General features: G+C 42.6%; 1 protein-coding gene across 2 annotated transcripts in view; it reads left to right on the forward strand.

Annotated features, from left to right (window-relative positions):
• Positions 1–7,940: 7,940 nt before the first annotated feature.
• ANO4 (anoctamin 4) overlaps positions 7,941–16,996 on the forward strand; it is a 406,193-nt gene continuing 397,137 nt past the window's right edge. Inside the window, exon 1 of one of the 2 annotated variants that reach the window (XM_021922815.2) lies at positions 7,941–8,234. In XM_021922815.2, the coding sequence (XP_021778507.1) occupies positions 8,120–8,234 (115 nt within the window). In that variant the 5' untranslated portion in view covers positions 7,941–8,119. The remainder of the gene's footprint in view (positions 8,235–16,996) is intronic. The other variant, XM_021922816.2, reaches the window with a different exon arrangement.

Raw genomic sequence — 16,996 nt, forward strand, 5'->3', positions numbered from 1 at the left:
GTCTTGTAAAATTGTTTTGGTTATTCTGGGTCCTTTGCATTTCTATATACATTTTAGGATTAGCTTGTTAATTTCTCCACAAAGGCCTGCTGGATTTTCATATGTAATTGTGGATTACATAAATCTACAATTCAATCTGGGGATAATTGACATGTCAACAATACTGAGTCTATCCACAGTCTATCCTTCCATTTAAGTCTTCTTTAGTTTCTTTCAGCAATGTTTTCTAGTTTTTAAGAATACATACTTGACGCAACTTTTATTAAATGCATTTTAAGTATTTATACTATTACAGATCGAACTTTAAAAAATTATTGTTGATATATAAAAATAGAATTAATTTTTGTTCAGTTGTAGTAATTTGTGTCTCTGAAGGAATTTGTCCATTTCATTTATGTTGTCAAATTTATTGGTATGAAGTTATAATGTTCCTTTAATTATCCTTTTAATATCTGTAAGATGTATAATAATGTTCTTCTTTCATTCCTAATATTGGTAATTGTTTTCTTCCATTTCTTCTTGATCAGTTTAGCTACATATTTTCAGTTGTTTTAATCTTTTCCAAGAAATCAGTTTTGGTTTTATTGATTGTCTTTATTGCTTTTGTAGTTTCTATTTCTTTGGTTTCTACTGTTATCTTTATTGTTTCCTCCCTTTTACTTGCTATGGGATTAATTTATTCATATATTTGTGGTATCTTACAGTGGAAACTTAGAGCATTGATTTGAGATCTTTCTTATTTTCTAATATAAGTAATTAAACCTATAAATTTCCCTCCAAGTGTTGATTTAGCTACACTATACACATTTTGATATGATGTTTTTAAAATTTTTATTGTGTTCAAAATATTTTCTAATTTTTTGTATTTGTTTTATGATTCAAAAGCTATTTAGAAGTATTGTATTAGTCCATTTTTATGCTGCTGATAAAGACATACCCAAGACTGGGCAATTTGCAAAAGAAAGAGGTTTAATGAATTTACAGTTCTACATGGCTGGGGAAGCCTCATAATCATGGCAGAAGGCAAGGAGGAGCAAGTCATGTCTTACATGGATGGCAGCAGGCAAAAAGAGAGAGAACGTGTGCAGGGGAACTCCTCTTTATAAAACCATTAGATCTCGTGAGACTTATTCACTATCATGAGAACAGCAGGGATAGACTTCCCCCCATGATTCAATTACCACCCACCGGGTTTCTCCCACAACACATGGGAATTCAAGATGAGATTTGCCATTGCAACACCCAGAATTTGAGGATGAGATACAAGTGTCTGTTCTCAGGAAAAAAAACCATACATTGTTTATAAAACATAATACAATAAAGCACATCTAATATGGTAAATAAAATTGAATCTTATAACAAATTTTCTCCATATTAATGCATGAGACTCAATGCAAGACATGTTCCTCAAAAGCAAATTCTACTGTATCTATTTTAAATTCCATTTTAGGTCTTTGAGGAATTGCCACACTGTCTTCCACAATGGTTGAATTAATTTACACTCCTGCCAACTATGTGAAAGTGTTCCTTTTTCTCTGCAATCTCACCAGCATCTGTTGAAATACCATTTAACCCAGCAATCCCATTACTGGTTATATACCCAAAGGAATATACATCATTCTGTTATAAAGATACGTGCACTCATGTGTTCATTGCAGCACTATTCACAATAGCAAAGATGTGGAATCAACCTAAATGCCTCTTCACGATAGACTGGATAAAGAAAATGTGGTACATATACACCATGGAATACCGTGCAGCCATAAAAAGGAGTGAGATCATGTCCTTTGCAGGGACATGGATGGAGTTGGAAGTCTTTGTCCTCAGCAAACTAACACAGGGACAGAAAAACCAACACTGCATGCTCTCACTTATAAGTGGTGGGAGGTGAATGATGAGAACACATGGACACATGGTGGGTAACAACACACACTGGAGCCTGTTGGTCTGGGATGGGGAGGGAGAGCATCAGGAAGAATAGCTAATGGATGCTGGGCTTACTTAACACCTGGGTGATGGGTTGGTCTGTGCAGCAAACCACTATGGCACATGTTTACCTATGTTACAAACCTGCACCTCCTGCACATGTACTCCTGAACGTAAAATAAAAGTTGAAGGAAAAAAAATTCCATTTTAAATTTGGTTAAATTATCATGAGTATAATTAGTGTTATAAAAGCCTTTTCATACAAGGACAGAATTCATGAATTAGTCTCCAAATCCATCTCACAGGTAAAAGTGTTTTCTGTTGTAAATTGAAGAGAGATTTTCATGACACTTGAGAAATGGAGACCAAGAAGCCAGAATAATCCGTTCTCTTCCTTGAGGTAAGAACTCACTGTTCATGTTTACTTCTTCTGCAGTTTGTTTCAACTGGTTGACCCTGATGTACTTGGGATTATCTTATTTAGCCTTTTCTTTACCATTGCACTTTACTTCCTTTCAGTACAATTTATCTTTTTTTTTTTCTGAGACAGAGTCTCACTCTGTCGCCCAGGCTGGAGTGCAGCGGCGTGGTCTTGGCTCACTGCAACCTCCGCCTCTTGGGTTCAAGCAATTCTCCTGCCTCAGCCTCCTGAGTAGCTGGGATTACAGGTGCCTGCCACCACGCCCAGCTAATTTCTGTATTTTTAGTAGAGACAGGGTTTCATCATGTTGGTCAGACTGGTTTTGAACTCCTGACCTCAGGTGATCTGCCTGCCTTGGTCTCCCAAAGTGCTGGGATTATAGGTATGAGGCAATAGGCCTGGCCTACCTCTTCATTTTTAAAGAAAATTGTCTAAACTGATATTTTAAATAAAAGGAAGATTTAGAAGGCAAAACAATCAGATGGTTTATGTATACTCAACAAGACTAGGAAGCATGGGCCATGGAGTCCAGTTACAAATCCTGGATCTATCCATTACTAGTGGTTAATTAACCACACCATCCCTCTGCTTTCATGTCTGCCAATATTGGTAACAATAGTGTTAATTTCATTAGTGTGTGTATTTATGAAATAGGTACGTAATGAAAGCATATATATGTATATACATATATATATATGACTGTTCTAAGTTTTATATTGTACACAATAAACTGTAGTACTTTCATTGCTATAAATCTGGGAAATTTGATGAAAATATGTTACAAAACCACTTAAAGTCTCAAAATATAAACTTGATGTATCTGCTTCTTTGACATCTTATCTTTTTAAATGGAGAAATAGTTTAAGGATTTTAGGACATTTCCATTTTGAGAACTCTAACTGAGAGGGGCTAACTGCTTCATATAATTTAAATTCATTTAACTTTGGGATTTTCAAAAGCAAAGGTTGTGATTTTATTTTATCTTTATTTTCTTCAGATATAGCAAATTATAGCATGGATCCAAGGGGGCTATTATTGTTACAATGGAAGGATATAATATTTAGCTATAACACTCCATTATTATAATTAGTTTTCCTTACTGGTACATTTCAGATGCAAAATACTTGCTATCTCATTATATTTTTTATCTCTATTGGGTCAGGCTTACTACTAAAAATCTGCTGAAAACTATGTATATTAGTCAAAGTTTTCCAGAGAAACAGCACCAATAGAATATTTATATATATAACACAGCCAGTGGGATATGTGTGTGTATATAATATATCTCTTTGTGTGAGATTTTGTGTGTGCATTTATGTATATATGTATATATATTTTGTGTGTGTGCATGTCTACCTGTATATATAGCTATATATATGTATACGTATATAGCTAATGGATGCTGGATATATATACATGCACACACACAAAATCTCACACAAGGAGATTTATTATAATATATTGGCTCATGTGATTATGGAGGCCAAGAAGTTCCACAATCTGCCATCTGCAAGCTGGAGACCCAGGAAAGCCAGTGTAGTTTGAGGGCCTGAGAGCCACTGGGCCAATGTTATAGATTCCAGTAAAAGTCTGAAGGACTGAGTACCAGGAGCATCGAGGGCTTCAGGAAAAGATCCATGTCCCAGCTCAACAGTCAGAGAGACGGGCGGGGAGAGGATAATTCATTCTTCCTCTGCCTTTTTGTTCTATGAGGCCCTCAACAGACGGGATGATGTCCACCCACATTGGAGAAAGCCATCTACTTTACTCAGTCTGCCAATTCAAATGCTCATCTGTTTTGGAAACACCCTTAAAGATGCACTCAGAAATAATGTTTAATCAGATATCTGGGAATCCCACAGCCCAGTCAAGTTGACACAGAAACTAGCCATCACACTATGAATCCTTTACTCAGAAAAAAATTACATATATATATTCCATTTTAAATTGGGTTAAATTGTCATGAGTATAATTATTGTTACAAAAGGCTTTTCATGCAAGGACAGCTATCATGAATCAGTCTGCAAACCCATCTTACAGGTAAAAGTGTTTTCCGTTGTAAATTAGAGAGAGATTTTCACAACACTTGAGAAATGGAGACCAAGAAGCCAGAATAATCCGTTCTCTTCCTTGAGGTAAGAACTTGCCATTCATGTTTACTTCTTCTGCAGTTTGTTCCAACTGGCTGGCTGGCCCTGATGCACTTGGGAAAACCAAAACAGGTGTGTATATATAGATGTTTTGATAGATGTATACATATCTGCATATATACGCCTATTTTGAATGTAATTTTCAGTTGACTTATGAACCTCAGGAAGCCCATTCATGGGCTCTCTCCCCAACCCTCTAGTTCAGGGAGAGTTTCATGGATCAGGATAAGAGTTTTCAGGATAAGAACGCCTTTTTTGATGTTTTATCAGAGTAGACATTACAATTCTGACATAGTCTCTGGCCTATTCCATGCAATAGTCTTCCCTTAGTGAGGAAGATGCTTTTATTCTACAGAATAAAACTCACCCCAATTCAGGCTTCCTAAGTAATGATCCCTTCCTAACCCCTATAATAAATTTTTTTTTCCTCCCATACATTGCTTCATTCAATTAATATTTTATAGAGTATCCAAGATGGGCTAAGTACTGTGCTAGGTATTGGGATACCCTGAAATATAAGACATGGTTCCTACTTTCCGGGGTGGGGGATAAATGAATAAACAAATTACAATATAACATGATAAGTGTTATAATAAACATATTAAAACTTATGGGAATATAGAGTCCAACAGCAGCAATATTTTAAAATGTTCAAGTAAACGTTCAATAATGGATCAAATTCTACATCAAGTTGACTGTGGGCAATTGGAAACTAAAATACTTTTCAGATATATTTAAAAATCAGTATTTGTAGAATAATTACTAAGCCAAAAAATTGAAACGAATTATTAAAAATGTTAACTGCAGAGAGTCAGCCTCTTCTACCATCAAATACAAGGCAATGTTTAAGGCAGTTAATAAAAGTTTAAGTTCAGAACATGCTGAAAAGAGGAGGAGAACTAGTTTCTCTCAATCTATCATCTGAAAAAAAGCGTTTTCTTGGAAAGATTTAGAACACAGCTTTCATCAAAGTTGTGGCAGTTCATATTTTACTCCTGAAAACATGGAGAATGAATAAAACATAAGGAAATTTGAATGACAAGCTTTCTTTATGAAATTTTATTGGCAAAAAACACAAATCCTGGACCTCATCTTTCAAATGTCACTGCCTTAGTTAAGTCATGTGTGAATCCTGCTAAGACAGAACCACTTGTTCCCCCTGGAGTTTCTGTAACAGCCTGTGTTTCATCACTGGTGTCATAATTCTTCCTTAGCCTTTGTCCCCCTCAAGAATGTGAGGTAAGGGGAGACCACCTCCTCCCACTGCAGACCAGGACGCAGGTAGCGGCTTAAAGATCTCATTACCACCTGACAATACAGATGCTGAGAACCACTGGAAGGCTCTTAAAGCCATGAAGGCAGGAGATTTCTTTGTCCGTCAATTCCTCCCAAAGAGGCCAGGTCCCCTCAGACTTAATTCTGCTGAGGGCACTGAATATCTCAAGGACTTGGAATGGTGTTATGTGGGGAGAAGTTCAGGTAGCTTTCAGATAGGTTAATTAATTAAATGCTACTTTTTGGTTCCTGCTAATTAGAAAGAACCGACAAGAAGAATTAAAGTGCAATTTGTAACTCGTTATGATGGCCTTTCCTCATGCTTCCATCTGAGCGGCAGCGATGGTCAATGGAGGAGAAAGCACTGGACGTCAGAAGATGAGTTACAAACGGCCTTGGGGCCCAGCGCGGACATACAGGAGACTGGGGAAGCAGCTCCAGGCTTAGGAAGGGGCACAAGAGGTGGAAAAGACTAAGACGAATGCCCAGACAGAGCTGCTGAGGTGTGGGGCTGGTGAAGGGAGAACAGAGGCCCTGCCCAGGTCTGGGGGAGGCTTGGAGCACTTGGGGAAGGCAAGCCTGGCCTGTGTCCGCCCCCAGGCTAAGTGAGAGCAGGAGCTGAGAGCAGGTTTCCCAGTCACTTTAGACTCAAGGGTGGGCGGTTGCAATTTCAGCCCGGGGTTGGTTGGGTAGAGTGTGAAATTGGAAAAACCTGCAGGAGAGGCCGATGGGGCCCTCAAGGGGCAAGGTCAAGGCAGGGAGCAGCCACCAGGACAGCCTCAGTTCTGATAGTGTCCCTGTCCCACCAGATCCCTGCAACCGCCCTGAGAGGTGGGCACCGCCGCAATGGTTAGCTCCACTTTACAGATGGGGAAATGGAACCTTCGAGACGGTGTCTTAACCAAGGGTCACCCGGCTGCTGGCTGGCTGACCGAGGGCCAATAAAGGACCAGATCCCGTGCTCCCACTACCCCGGGCGGACCTGGCCTTCCTCAGGGGCTGGCTCCTCCGCTGTCAGCCTTGCGCTCACATGGGGTAATTGTGGGCCCCGACACTACATCCTAGAGCCTTGTCCACCGGTCACCCGCCGCCACATGACTGCTCTCACTGAAGAGTGGGAAGGCAGGCGGACGCGGAGGTTGGAAGCGCCCAAGTCTGACGGCTGGAGAGCTGGAGCGCGCGGGAAGCTTCCCAAACAAACGCCCGGTTTTGTCTCCACCAGATTTATTTGCCCTCGGTACCTCCACCCGAGTAGGCGCAACCCCAGATGCAGTTAATGCCTTGACAGCATCGCCCCTCAATTCCTCCCGCGCGGGCATTTTACAAGGCCTGGTGACAACGACCTTCAGCCCTGAGCCAGGAGGCCTCTGGGCCTCCCTTTTGGTGTGGTCTCAACTATACACTTGGGAATGGCAAAGCCCCGGGCCGGCGACGGGGTCGGGGTTGCACCTGACCCGAGGAGGCATTGGGCGGCCTTCCTTTTTCCCCTGCTTCATTCCGTAAAGGGTGCCACCGACTTCTCGGGTCTCGATCTCCCTCTCCCACTCCTTTCCCCGCCTCAGCCAGCTGATTCCAAACGGAGACCCAGCACAATAGGGAAGCGGGGCTGAGACCAGCTCGGACATTCCATCACTCAACCTTATGTGAACTCGCGCCCTCATCAGATGCGGGTCAGGAATAGGACACCGGTGAGCGCCTCGTGGGAAGACAGAAGCACAAATAGAGGTGATAAGATGATGTACTGGGACAGGACTGAACTGTTGGGGTCAGAGTTCGGTACTTAGCAGTTACTGACTTCATTAATAGAAGCCCCATGGACAAGGTTGCTACTCTCCCCTGGGCTTTGGTCTCACAGGCAAAGCCTTCTCCAGACTGCCCCCTGGGCTGGGAATTGCGTCCAGAGTCACAGGCCGCCAGACCCACCCCATGTGTCCCCAGGCGCACTCTCCAGTGGAACTTCCCTAGGAAAGGAGACCGTCCCGAGAGGCTGTGGTGCGCCTGGGACTCCCCGACCCCTGCCGCAACATCCCTGCCACCCCTTTGGCGTGAACCCCGCGGGGATCCCGCCCGACGCCGACCGCACTGGGCCAAATCCGCCGCGCGCCTCTGCCGGGCACCTCCCACCGCCAGCTTCGCCCCTCCTCTCTCCCGGCCGCGAGTCCTCCGCGGCTGGTTCAATCCCCGCGGGGTTCCGGAGCGCGGCTGCCGGTCTGCTCCCTCTCTCCCGCCGCTCTCGCAGCGCAGCCCGGCCGGGGGCCCCCGCGCGCCGGCAGCTCTAGGGGGAGCGCGGCGCGCTGACGGGGCGTGCTCAGCAGCGGAGCGCCGGGGCGCCGCTGGAGCTAGGCGCATGCACTCGCCGGGCCGGGCCGTCCAGGGGCGCGGCGCGCAGGGGGCCGCTCTCGCCGACGCCCTGGCCAGTCTGGGCAGGACGCGGGCCAGGATGGCCTCCCTCACCGCATACGGTAACAGGGGCCGTCGCGGGTTCCCGGGGCGGCGGGGCGGAAGGGAGGGGCCCAGGGAGCCGTCGAAACGCCCGGGGAAACTTCGAGGTTCGCCTCCGCGGGAGGTCTGGAAGGGAGGGAGTCGGAGGCCGAGCGCCCAGCTCCTGGGGCTCTGGGGCCGATACTCCGCGGGGTTTCGGGCTGCGGGTAACCCGGGAACCGGGTGTCTGCGGGAAAAACGCCTCAAATTTGGGAGGCTCTGGGAGCTTCGGAACTCCAGAAACATTCCCCTCTCTTCCGACCACTCAGGGGAAGGGACGCGGGTGTTAAGTCCTCCTCTAGCGGGGTGAGGCTTGGAGTTGGGAGATGTGCGTTCAGTCAGCGCTTATCTTGTCCCTGACTGACCTTGGACAAGTTATTTAAACTTTTCTGCCCCTGCATTTCTCCGTCTGTAAATGAGAGATGAGAACATCTCTCTGACAGATGCTGTGGAGTTAAAATAATACGCACTGTAACATGTTTTTAATGCAAAAAAGAAATCAGTTTGGAAATAAAAGTTTATGAAAAAGGAAGGCATTCATCGTTCCCCTGCCCATTGTTTTGTTAAATAAATATATTTGAATAGACATATACATATATACATGTATGGTATTGCACGGTTCTGAAGGAAAACAAAATGACTGTGTGAAGGTTTCAGGCTCAGCTAGAAATCCCAGCGCGCTGGGGAAGCCAGCAAGGCTTCTTATCAACGTTCTTGCTTGTGTGGATAAAGCAGTTCTCTTTAGTCCTTTATCAGAAATACTGCTGAGACTTGGTTATAGGAAGCAGAAACTCAAGTAGACCTCCCTCCCTTCCTCTTGCTTGCAGTCAGTTGCTGCGATAAGATCTAGATTTGGCATTTTAAACGGGAAGGCTGTGAGCAATTGATGGGAAATGTTCTGAGGGACATCTCAAAGCCCGGGGTGGGTGGGACGGAAATTGCTATTCTTTGGTGTGGAATCTTCATTCTCTAGGCCAGTGATGTCCCCTGCTCATTTTACCAAGGTTAACAGGGTCAGTCTCTTTCTCTGGATTTAAATTGTTTAAAATGATCATTCAGGTGTCTCAGGGGGTTTGCAGTTGATGCCTGGGAACCAGTAACAAATTGTGAGCAGATTACAAATTTCAGTCTAGTGGCCTATTTTTTCTTTCTTCCAACCCCCCTCACCCGCGCCCAGAACATTTTTGCTGGGATTTAAGTTGTTCTTACGTGCACGCACATTTAACACTCAACATTGTGGTTCCTGGGTTACCATCTGGGGATAATTCAATATGCTGATGGCATTTTAGGCATATTCATTGGCAAAACATCTATTTTTACACCTTTTCCTATCAGAGGGATCTGACTTCTGTTTCTTTACATCATTTTAGATTTTGTATGCTGCCCCATGGATACTGTCGGTAAGAGGTTTACATAGTGATCAGTTCTGTACATTTCTAGAAGCTTTAAAAGCTTAATTGAGCACCCAGGTGGAGAAAATGAAGTCAGAATAAGTGAAATCATTTTGAAAAGAAGGATATTTCAGTAATTAAAGGAAAAAGGTGGCAGATCTTTTTTGGTTTTTGGTGATTAAGAATTACACAGGTTTCTCATTAAACCCTTAAAGAGAACTGAAGCAGATTTAAATAAAGATATCAATTAGAATTTCTGCTTGACACATTCTCCTCCTGCATCCATCCCTAAGATGATGCATATACTTGGCCACAAAATCCACATTAATTCTTAGATCTGTAGCAGTGTGATCTAAATGATGACATAATAAATTAGTCTATCAGGGTGTTCAACCTAGCGAACAAGTTAAGGAAAAAAGCATTGAACACATTTAATACATTTTTAACCCATTGGATACTGTTGAGATCATTATCTGATGAGAGCTTGGCCCAGCACTGGAACCCTCCACAAATCTGACAATTGAATTCCTTGTAAAAAATGTCCCCTGCCAATTCTATTGTAGTTGGGTTTAGGTATCATGATGGGGGATGATCTAAACTTTTTGCCTGGAATTTACAGGGTTCAATTTTTATATTTAATTAACTGATTTAATAAATGCTTTATTCTTATCTTTAGCACAGGGGCTGCCAAGAGAATGAACAGTTACACTGTAGACCATGACCATGTGTTTTAGGTTCATAAGGTGAGAGCGAAATTTGGCTTATGTAGGCATTTCATTAGCAGCAGCCTCCAGTAATCCTCATTAACTTCCCTTCTAATATGCATTTCTGATCCTGTTCTTTCTGCATTTTGATCCTGCTCTTTTTGTATTTTGAGCTTGCTCTTTCCACATTTTAGTATGAATTTTTACTTTCAGGCTGCCATGTAGACTCACATTCTAGAAATGAGAAATGAGATTAGGGTAATCAATAACTCTATTGCCCTCCAGTAAAAATATGTTCAGTGAATGATGTGATTTTTATAATTCTGGGTTTTTAAGGCTTCAACCCTTTATACTCACCACTGACATTTCTTTTCTTGTCCTTTAAATGGTTTAGGTTCTTAACCACTTTAACTCATTCTATAGCCATGCGCATGAGACTAAGGATGGGAGACAAGTATCTTTTAGAGAGAAATGACTGGGACTTTAATTGTTCTTGGCCATATAAAGGAAGGCACAGAGGCTGTGTCCCCACCTGAACCAGGAAAGGTGTTGTGGTTAGACCCACAGGCCTGGCATGGACCTGTCAGCCCTGATGAGGCTTAATAAGGAACTCAAAGAGCTGATAGAGCATAGTGATGGCTGTTTCAGATAGGGAAGGCCTCTCTGAGGAGATACTTGAGCAGAGAACTAAATGAAGAAAAGGAATGAGGCATTCCATTATATGGGGAAAGAAGATTCTTGGCAAAGTGAACAGTAAGTGCAAAGGCCCTGAGGCAGGAATGAGCTTGTCACGTTCAAGGCTAGCTAGAAGGTCATTGTGGCTGGAGTAGAGAGAGCAAGAAGAAGACAGGAAGACAGTGCAGTCTGAGCCGGTGTTGTTATATAACTCCTCTCCCCTCATTTTCCTCCTACCTCTTGATTCTGTGTGTGTGGACTCCTTCTGCTAATGCTGATGTTTGCCTGGAATCTCTCAACCTTTTAAATAATTTGACTCTCAACCATGTGGATGACATTGATTAGATACCTCCCAGATGCTAAACAATGGCCCCATGTGCAGAGTCAGTCTCATAGTTGGAGACCTATAAACTAGAGCACAAAGTTTTCAGAGTGGTAAGTAGAAGTGTGGGGTGTGCCTGGACACGAAGATAATAGTAATAGCACTTTATGTGAATTAGCTCAGTTAATCTTCACAACAACCTTTAAGACATTGATCCAAAGTAAGCCCTATATTCATTTGAAGAAGTTGAGGCACGGATAGGTTAGGGAACTTACTTAGGGAGTGTAATGACAGCTAAGCGTAACTGTGGAATGTGGGAATCAACTGGGGCGAGAAGACATGAGAGACTAGGACATCATTTCCCCTCCCATGACTTCATCTTTATGCAGGTGACTCCCACATAGCAGTTACCAATTAGAACTTCTTTCTTGCATGTGCTATGCTTGTATAGCTTGCTGTCTGCCAGACTACTTGTGTGCTCTTCTCTCTTTGTGTTAGCATTCACAAACTCCGTGTGTCCAAAACAACTCCCATCTTCCTCTCCTGTCCCTATTTCCTATAAAGTGTCTCCAACTACTGAGCTCTAACTATGTGCCAGGCTCTAGCCTGAACCCAGGGTTACCAGAACGAATAAGATCCCCCGCTATTTCTCTCACAGATGGCAGAGTCAGCTGGAGGAGGCAGACTCCTAAGTGGAGAATTACAGTGCAGTGTTGTAGGGGAAGGGCTGGGTAGGGTGAGGGATGGGCCAAAACACTTTCCTGGAGGAGGAGATTGGGAGAAGGCCAACTGGAGAAGGAAGGCATTCCAGGGAGCAACAGCAACGTGAACGAAGATGAAGGGGAGAAATGTCAGGGGTGTGAAGGCAGCCGCTAGTAGCATGGTGCTGGTAGGTGGAACATGACATCTGAGACAGAGTGGCTACAGGTTGAAAGGGGCCAGCATGCTCTCCCCAGTCACCCTGGAATCCTGGAAGTCATTGTGGAGTCCTCCCTTACCAGCACATACTAACAGCGACCTTGAGTAAATGTTTCTTTCTTTGTTTTTTGAGACAAGGTCTTGCTCTGTTGCCCAGGCTGGAGTGCAGTGGCATGATCCTGGCTCATTGCAGCCTCCACCTGCCTTGCTCAAGCGATCTTCCTTCATCAGCCTCCAGAGTAGCTGGGACCACGGCTGTGGGACACTATGCCAGGCTAATTTTTAAATTTTTTTTTTTTTTTTTTTTTTGAGTAGAGACAGGTTCTTGATATGTTTCCTAGGCTGATCTTGAATTCCTGGGCTAAAGCGATCCTCCTGCCTCGGCCTCTCAAATCCCTGCTGGGACTACAGGTGTGAACCACCACTCCTGGCCTGACCTTGAGCAAATTAATTCACCTTCTGTGCCTCAGTTTTCTCTTCTGTAAAATGGGATCACTGTGAAGTTTAAACGCAATAGTACTGTCAAGTGCGCGGGAGCAGTACATAGTACTCAGTAAGCATTAGGTATTATTATCAACTCCGTCTCCTAGCCAGTATACTCTCAATCACCAAGTCCTGTTGGTCCTTTTTCCTTAACATCTTTCAACTTTGCTTTCTCCTTGCCCTGCCCACTGCTCTTATGCTAGTCCAGGCCACCATCATTGCCCACTTTGGCTGCAATAGTGGCCTCCCAACTGGTTCCTTTGCCTGTAGTCCTGGCTCCTTTGGATTACACTTGCAAATCTGATCCTGTTGTTCCTTGTTTAAAATTCTTCAATGGCTCTTCTCTGTGTAGGGGTAAAAATCTAACTTCCTGCCCTTCTTTCTTGTTGCCTTTGACCCTAGCATCCCACCCTCTGGGAGAGAGGTTGTTTGAGGCCTTCTCAGGTTTCTGTACCTTGGTGCATGCTCTGAACACACTCCCTCCTTCTTTAGAAGGCCCCCTCTCCTTTCCCCTTGACATTCTCTATCTGACTTGGTGCTTCTCCTGGGACTTCTTAGGGTAAGTCCTTTCCGTAGCAGGTGCTAATTTTGTATTGCAATGAGTACTCCCCTCTGTGGGTTGTAAAACTCAGATGGCAAGGACCAGCTATTTTATCTTTGTGTTCCTTGTGCCTTGCACAGCACTTGGCAATAGTAGGTGACCAGTGCTTGGGTGTGTGACTGACTGAGGGAATGAATGGAGTATAGCAGGGGGCAGTACACCATGCAGAAGTTTTAAAAACTCCTTTTTCCTATTGCAAATAATAAGCAAAATAACTTTTACCCTTCAGAAAAGACAAACAAGCAAAAGAACAAAAGTGTCCAGACTATATGGTGAGATCAGGTGCATGCTAGCTGGCTGGGACTCATGCTTTAGCTACTAGATAAATCCAAGGAGCTCTTTGATGACTTCTCTTGTTTTTGCCCTACATCACCTGACATGCTTATTATGCAACCAAGACACTCATGGTCAACATTGATTAGGATCCTTTTGATTAAGAAGCTGCAGCAAAGCATGTGCAGATTATTTTTTGACCTTCAGCCCTTCATATTTTGTAAATTTCTCTGTGGGGGTAAAATTAAATTAATATTTTATTCTGAGAAGCAGTATTTTAATTCTTTCCTTTAAAACTTTTTTTTTTTTTTTGGTAGTAGTGTCATAGCTACATAACAAAATACCAAAGTCTGGGTGGGTTAAACAACAGACATTCATTTCTCATAGTTCTGGAGGCTAGAAGTCCATGATCGAGGTGCTGGCATATTTGATGTATGGTAAGGGCCTGTTTCCTGGCTTGTAGATAGTCATCTTCTTGCTGGATGCCCACGTGGCCTTTCCTTGGGGTGTGCTCAGGGACAGAGTGGGATCTCTGTCTCTTATAAGGGGACTAATCCCATCACCAGGGGCCCATCCTCATGAACAAGAAGATAGAGGAGATAGAGATTACCCAGCTAGGAGGAAAGAATAGGTCTTGAATATTAACTTTTTTCATAAACCTATAAAATACACAGGAAACGTGGACTAAATCAGCACATTGATATTTCTGAGGAACACACACATGTATACATGTACATACACAAGTAAACTACATTTTTTTCTTACTAGTCAGTTCTCTAGAACAATTATAAACAATTTAGAGTGCTTTTTAAAAAAATCTAAACCCAATTATGTTCCAAATGCCCCATCCCCAAATACCATCACACTGGGGGTTAGTGAGGGCCTTAACATATGAATTTTGGGAGGACACATTCAGCTCACAGCAAATAGCAATGTGGATTTTTCTACTAGAATGTAGTCCTAGACACGGAGTCCACAGCTCCCAAGGAAGTTTCTAGAACAAACAATTTAACCTAGGCTTTGTGAGTGCTTACTGTGTGTCAGGCACTGTTGTAGGTTCAGGAAGCAAAACAAAAACGAAAAACAAACAAACAAACAAAACCCCAAAAAAACCTGTCTGTTTCATGGATCTTATGATGTAATAATAAGGCACGAATCTTTACCTCTTGAAGATAATGAAAATAGAATATAAGATTTTCAACACTGAATCAAGTAGGTGTAAATAGGAAAGGAAAGGCTTTTCTCTAATTAGGGTTCATGAAAGGGCTTTTGTCACAGTGCCTGCTGCTAGAAGTGGAATCAAAGGGAAGCCGGGATAATGAGCACCAGACACAGTATTTAAAATGCAGGAAAGGTGATTCAAGTATTTGAAAGCTTACTGAAGGCTTTGGCAAACATTTCTTGTGCCTTCTATGCATTAGGCCGAGGGCAGGGTTTGAGGATGCAAGATGAGTAAAAGATGACTTTGCCCTCCGGGAGTCTGGGTCTCACTCACGTCTCGTGCAGGTTACGGAGGAGGATACTACTAGAACTATTACTGCTTCAACTAATATCTCTCCTGCCTGTCTTCTAGTGAAGTGGCACATAATAAATGAAAAAACATTGTGAAAACAGCAATACTGTCTTTATTTTATAACAGTAATAAAGAGATATGTTTGTACAGGAAAAGCTCTTTCCAGTGGAAACACACTTTATACCCTCTGACTGATTTTTCAGCACCTTAGGGAGAGACTTCCCAAGCCACCACTTTCTACCTGGGACCAGCCTGTGTCTACTATATGTTTTTTGAATGGATGAATTTCAGTCACAACAAAAAGAAAGTCCAGGTCCAGGGAGGTTAGGTGAGGAGATAGAGATTACCCAGCTAGGGGGAAGGAATAGGTCTTGAATCAGCAAACATGGACTAAATCAAGACATTGATATTTCTGAGGAACACACACATGTATACATGTACATACACAGGTAAACTACATTTTTTTTCTTACTAGTCGGTTCTTTAGAACCTTTTATAAACAATTTAGATTGCTTTTTAAAAAATCAGATGCGGTAAGTATTATAACTCACTCTATACAATAAACATATATTTTGCAAATTAAATTGTATTTCTAGTTCACCAGTGTAGGTAGTTATTAAAGGAATCAGATGGTGAATATTTTTGCAAAGTCAGTAGTTATGCATCATTCTTCTGTTTGGTAAGTTCTTGGGTTTCATCTGTCCGTGTATATAAGCAGGCTTGTAATATATTTTGAAAGGTTTAATGAAAACCTTTTCTTTGTAACATTTCTCCTTACTTTCTTGTGAGTGAGATGTTTGTTTGCTCAGGCTTTGTGGATTGTGGATTCCAGGAGAAGGCTTTACCTCAGCTTCTAGTCCCTGTGTCTTTGTCAGGGAAATTGGTATCTTAACTGTCAACCTGGCCTATGCCTAAAATAAGGACTTTGGAGCTTCATAGTTTATAAACAATAATCAAGCAATTATAAGAATTAACGAAATTTCCCCCAAATCAAAGTGAAATTGATGACATGAAGATGAATAACTTAAAACAATTGCTTCAGTAAATGCTGCTTACTTCTTGGGCTAGACTCATGTCAAGGTATCAGTTCTGGTTCTCCCACTTTCTAGTTGTGTGACGACGAGCTAATGACTTAACCCTCCAGGTATCATTGCCTCAATAGAAAAGAAAGGGGAGGAGCCAATCATTCTTGTATTATTTCTTTTCTTTTTTTTCTTTTTTGTACTTTAGGTTCTAGGGTACATGTGCACAATGTGCAGATGTGCAGGTTTGTTATATATGTATACGTGTGCCATGTTGGTGTGCTGTACCCATTAATTCGACATTTACATTAGGTATATCTCCTAATGCTATCCCTCCCCCCTTCCTCCACCCCACAACAGGCTCCGGTGTGTGATGTTTCCCTTCCTGTGTCCAAGTGATCTCATTGTTCGGTTCCCACCTATGAGTGAGAACATGCGGTGTTTGGTTTTTTGTCCTTGCGATATAGTTCGCTGAGAATGATGGTTTCCAGCTTCATCCATGTCCCTATATAGGACATGAACTCATCCTTTTTTATGGCTGCATAGTATTCCATGGTGTATATGTGCCACATTTTCTTAATCCAGTCTATCATTGATGGACATTTGGGTTGGTTCCAAGTCTTTGCTATTGTGAATATTGCCACAATAAACATACGTGTGCATGTGTATTTATAGCAGAATGATTTGTAATCCTTTGGGTATATACCCAGTAATGGGATGGCTGGGTCAAATGGTATTTCTTCTTCTAGATCCTTGAGGAATCGCCACATTGTCTTCCACAATGGTTGAACTAGTTTACAGTCCCACCAACAGTGTAAAAGTGTTCCTATTTCTCCATATC

The sequence above is a fragment of the Papio anubis genome, chromosome 9, assembly GCF_008728515.1.
Source record: "Papio anubis isolate 15944 chromosome 9, Panubis1.0, whole genome shotgun sequence".
In the NCBI taxonomy this organism is placed as follows: Eukaryota; Metazoa; Chordata; class Mammalia; order Primates; family Cercopithecidae; genus Papio; species Papio anubis.